This window comes from Hylaeus volcanicus, chromosome 5, assembly GCF_026283585.1.
Source record: "Hylaeus volcanicus isolate JK05 chromosome 5, UHH_iyHylVolc1.0_haploid, whole genome shotgun sequence".
Classification (NCBI taxonomy): domain Eukaryota; kingdom Metazoa; phylum Arthropoda; class Insecta; order Hymenoptera; family Colletidae; genus Hylaeus; species Hylaeus volcanicus.
The window spans coordinates 6,187,037-6,191,958 of NC_071980.1; the positions used below are offsets into that span (position 1 = coordinate 6,187,037).

The 4,922-nt window shown below is 34.6% G+C and overlaps 1 protein-coding gene across 3 annotated transcripts in view; it reads left to right on the forward strand.

Annotated features, from left to right (window-relative positions):
• The window catches only part of LOC128876954 (uncharacterized), a 9,557-nt gene extending 5,084 nt beyond the window's left edge, over nucleotides 1-4,473 (forward strand). For all 3 annotated transcript variants that reach the window (XM_054123811.1, XM_054123812.1, XM_054123813.1), the window contains 5 exons: nucleotides 1,760-1,901; nucleotides 2,129-2,440; nucleotides 2,654-2,804; nucleotides 3,372-3,646; nucleotides 3,746-4,473. In XM_054123811.1, coding sequence (XP_053979786.1) covers nucleotides 1,760-1,901; nucleotides 2,129-2,440; nucleotides 2,654-2,804; nucleotides 3,372-3,646; nucleotides 3,746-3,958 — 1,093 coding nt within the window. In that variant the 3' untranslated portion in view covers nucleotides 3,959-4,473. The remainder of the gene's footprint in view (nucleotides 1-1,759; nucleotides 1,902-2,128; nucleotides 2,441-2,653; nucleotides 2,805-3,371; nucleotides 3,647-3,745) is intronic.
• The last annotated feature ends 449 nt before the right edge of the window (nucleotides 4,474-4,922 follow it).

A 4,922-nucleotide genomic window follows, 5' to 3' on the forward strand; every position in this document is an offset into this window, starting at 1 on the left:
CTGTCTGTTACTATACTGATATAATAATATAGTAGTATAGTTAATATCTTTTCCGGTATAGATTTATTTCGATCTTTCTTTGGTAAAGCAAAATGCAAATACTCGTAGGTGAAATTGGAGTACTTTTTCCGGACAATCCAAATATGCAATAAAAAACGGTGGTTCCCATTTAAGTTTTCTATCCACCCCCATCCCCAAGAAAGTGCTGGCGGGTTTGGCATCATTGGATGTCTCCCTTCGAGACGAACAACTTTTATTACCCACATTTTTTTTTTTTTTATATCCGGTGCATAATTCTCGAGAACGAGTCTTTAGATAAATCGTCTCGGATATCCTCGAAACTACAAGTATCGCAGAAATATTTGCCGAAATAAAATTGCACAGTACGAAGGGGACCGTTCGGTGGCGATAATAGTTTTTTTGCAGGTGGAGGGGTACTTTGGACATTCGAAGGCATAGTCGTTATGACTTGCGAGATTGTTTACTCAAAAATCGAAGGACGTTTATTACGATAACGATAATTAGTCTCATTAAAGTGGTCGACGAAACTAAGAAGTTCACGATCTTGTGTAGTACGCGAGATTAACATGATGTCATAGTCTATGGAAAGCTTCGTTTCACTACAAGTTCCGCAAGAAAGAGCGGTACTACGAGAAATGTACGAATCATATTCATTTATTCTGTTCGCGATATATTAACTTTTTCTTAGTGGATCAATATCTTACGAGATACGACTTCGAGTTCGATTCTCAGAGTATAAGGCAAACGAAAATGATACGGTATTAATGTTTGTATTTCTTTGTAATACAAACTTTGTGTTCAGAATAAATTGAGAAAACGACACTTTTTTTTTTTAACTACATATTTAAACATATTTCGTATTTATTTGCAATCTTAGATGATACGCAATTGTACGATCTTTAACCGCATTTGTTAATGAATGAATTAACAGTCGTTACACTTTTGATATAGTATTGACTGATCGATACCTAATCAATCAAAAAATTCTACGTAATTGATATGTTACTCGAAACGAACAGAAGGGATACACGAAAAACTGTTTCCAAACCGACAAAAGTAAAACCTATATATGGGGTGTTTCTTATTATGTGGGCGTTTTTTGGAAGGTAAGGTCTTGACGCCAATAATAGTGTTTTTTTTTTCTTTTTTTAAATAAAATGTTCACATAGAACAACAAAGACAAATCATCGATCACCTTTGTATATTCCCTGAAAGGATTTCGTGTGGTCGTCAAATCGGTCAGAAGGCGAATTTTACAATTAAGTTGACCGCTATTAGTAAATCGAAACCTTTTTAGACAAGAACAGCATTAGATTTTTCGTTCAGGACCGTACGATATTAGAATTGAAAGATTCATCATTTAATTTTTATCGAGTTTAACTTTATTCTTTTTATACATATTAGGTTGTCCCGAAAGTTTCCTTCGCGAGTTGCACTCAATTATTTGATGTGGTCGAGTTTATATAAATAGACAATCTAATTTCATAGATATTCATGTTGTAACGGTGATGGAGCAAAATGAATCGTGCACGGTTCAGTAATGTAACATAAAACATAAACTATCGTGCATGTGTTGCTTATTAATAAAGCGAAAGACACTTTCGGGACAACCTAATATATAGAAAGGGTAATTATCGAACATAAATATTTGTACATAGCATTCTGAAATATCTTTTGTGCATCATTAATATGGCACGACGTGCTTAACGTGTTATTAAATGTATATGTCGCATTGCAGAACGAATCTTCCCCGGGAAATTATGCAAATACCTGATTTCCCAATGAAGGATGACGAAGGACCGTCATTCGTTCATCATAGCGTTATCCGAGAATATCTCTGGGACTATGCGAAGCATTTTAACTTGTATCCTCACATAAAGGTGATAGTCAACCTAGTTTTCTTTAAAATAACGTAGAAACGAAGCGGCTGTATTCAATCAAATCGTAGACTTATTTGATGTTGGATTACTGAGCCGTGTTTGGTAACAATGGATGGATTATATTACTTTATAATCGCTACGTAGCTTCTAAGTTAGAATGATTAACAGTAATTGCGCCGCACTCGCATTCCATTTCCTGTTAAAAAATAAAACGATTTAATTTCCAGCTAAATACTCTGGTGAAGCACGTGGAGCCGGAAAATCTTCAGAACGGACAGACAATTTGGATGATCACGTACAAGGACTTTGAAACTAACGTAGAAACCACTAAATCGTTCGACGCCGTAGTTCTGTGTAATGGTCATTACACTGTAGGTCATATTCCACGCATTCCAGGTATCGAAAGTTTTCATGGAGGAAGCATACATTCACATCAGTACAGGGTAGCCGAAGTGTACGCTGGAAAGAAAGTTTGCATCCTCGGTGCGTCTTGGTCCGGTATCGACATCACCTTAGAGGTCTCGCAATACGCAGAAAAGGTAACAGTCAAAAAACTGAAAAAATAAAATAAAAAAGAACGGAATTAATTTATTTTTTTTTTTTCGAATCAAAAATCTCTTAAAGTCCATCACCTACATGTTCCTGCTACAAAGTATAGGAAAATTAATAAAATTTCATAATTATAAACATCGGAACGCTTTACCAGAAGATTACTGTTTAATAGATATCGGCTTTTGTATTTTACAATGCAGGTATATTTGAGCCACAATCTACCGGAACCGGTTGACACCAAAATGTTGAAAAACGTGGAGCAGAGACCCGGAATCCATTCTATTCAAGGGAACATTTTCATTTTCCGCGACGGTTCCAGGGCTGAAATAGACAACTTTATATATTGCACCGGTAAAAAGACTCGATCTACGTATCTCCTACATATAAGCGATTACGTGAAATTCTGGTACATAAATAGACTGCGGATTTTACGCATTTTATGACGCATATTAATGTAGAAAACGCATACAAAGCATATGTAGGTAAATGTTCCATAATTATAATTTCATAATATAATGTAGCTAATATTTCATTTTGTATTAGTGTTCGATCTTCAAAACTGCAGAAATTCTAAAACGAAATTAAAACAACATAAAACATTCGAGTATAAAATGATCAAGTATAAAATAATGTAGGTAAATGTTTCATAATTATAATTTCATAATATAATGTAGCTGATATTTCATTTTATACTAGTGTTCGATCATCAAAACTGCAGAAATTCTAAAACAAAATTAAAGCAACATAAAACATAACATATAAAATAATTATTTACACTATGCTTTACCGATTATCGGCTTTCTCCTGTTCCAATGTAAATCGATCAAATATAAAACGTTTTTGTCCCTTGGTATGGTCCTTGCCATAGTTGTCTCAGGTTCAATTTGTATCGTAATTTGGATGAACCACTGTTTTCAGGATACGAGTTCACGTATCCCTTTATGTCTGCTAAAGTCGAGATGCGAACAGACGAGAACCACGTCGAACCGATTTATAAACATCTGATACATATGGATTATCCGAATTTGTTTATCATGGGACTGCCAGGAATTGTAATACCTTTCCCGATGTTCCACCTACAAGCTCAATACATTCTGGGTATTCTCGAAGGACATATCAAGTTACCTTCTTCCGAGCAAATGAGGGAGGAATACGAAGCGGAGAAGAAAGCTTTACTCGATCAAGGCATCGCCGTATGTATTAACCTTTGTCATAATTATATTATATTTACAAAATTTAAGCTAGACAATAACGACCGACCACGGAACAAAATCATTTTTTGTTTTTTCTAGTTAAGGCACATCATTAAACTGAAGGAGAGACAATGGGCATATTACGATGAAATTGCTGCGATTGCAAATGTCCCGAGCTTCCCTCCAGTGATTAAGAAAATCTACAACCACGCCAATCAAATGCGTGAATTGGACTTTACTACTTACAAGAACTTGCAGTATAGAATAATCGACGACCAGAATTTTGTAGTATGTTGCTGTAAACCTTGTTAGGGTTTAAAGACTAAGATTAAATGGAAATAATTAATTACAAAACGAAGGACAGGGATCGAAATTGCTCAAAGTCCGCAATTGTTGCGCGTTCAGTGATTACATGAATTTATAATTGTTTGTTGGAATTAACGTTCATGCTTTTTGGCTTGGCAACAGCATCCGAAGAGTACGAAAGAAGATACAATACCAATATTTACGAAGAATGATATGTTAAAATGTTATAACTGCAAAACATAACACAGTGTATACACTTTACGAGTAGCTGTACATTATATAATGTATTTGATGCACTTTTCTATCTCTTGTAAGATAAACATCGACATGATTTCTGACCAATCAACGGAGATTACGTCATGTGTATGTATTAATACAGAAAATGTGCACAAGGAACGCTTCAATTGCATTGTAATAATGTTAAATGTAACAATAAACAATGAAATATAGTTATACGTATAGTTAGTATAACTCATAAGTTAAATTACAATTGTGAAATATACTCATTATTTTTAAACAGACCTATTTACATGGATCATTCAATATTCCTATTCTACTTTGTTAAGCATTTTCTAGAATAAAACTGCTATTGGATTGTACTGGTTCAGTCATTTCATTCCACCATTTGTTGCGTTCTACTGTATTCTGAACATAATTCAAAGATCAAAAACTTGAAAATTTATTTATAGTAATTCTTTGTACATATATGCTTATACATTATTTTCAAGAAATAAAAAGATTTCGATAATAAATCGTGAACTGTACATTGTAATGTACATAGTTTTAAATATAAAATTCTAATGTTACATTCATGCGCATAGGGGGCGCAAACGTGCCACCTCCTCGCACATCATGTGCTCCTGATACAAAAATCCAAAATCGGCCAGAATTCCGAAATTTCGCAAGAATTAGCCCCTTGAAGAAGGCAGCCCGTACTGACACGTATGTCGGACCGGTTGCCTGCCCGTAG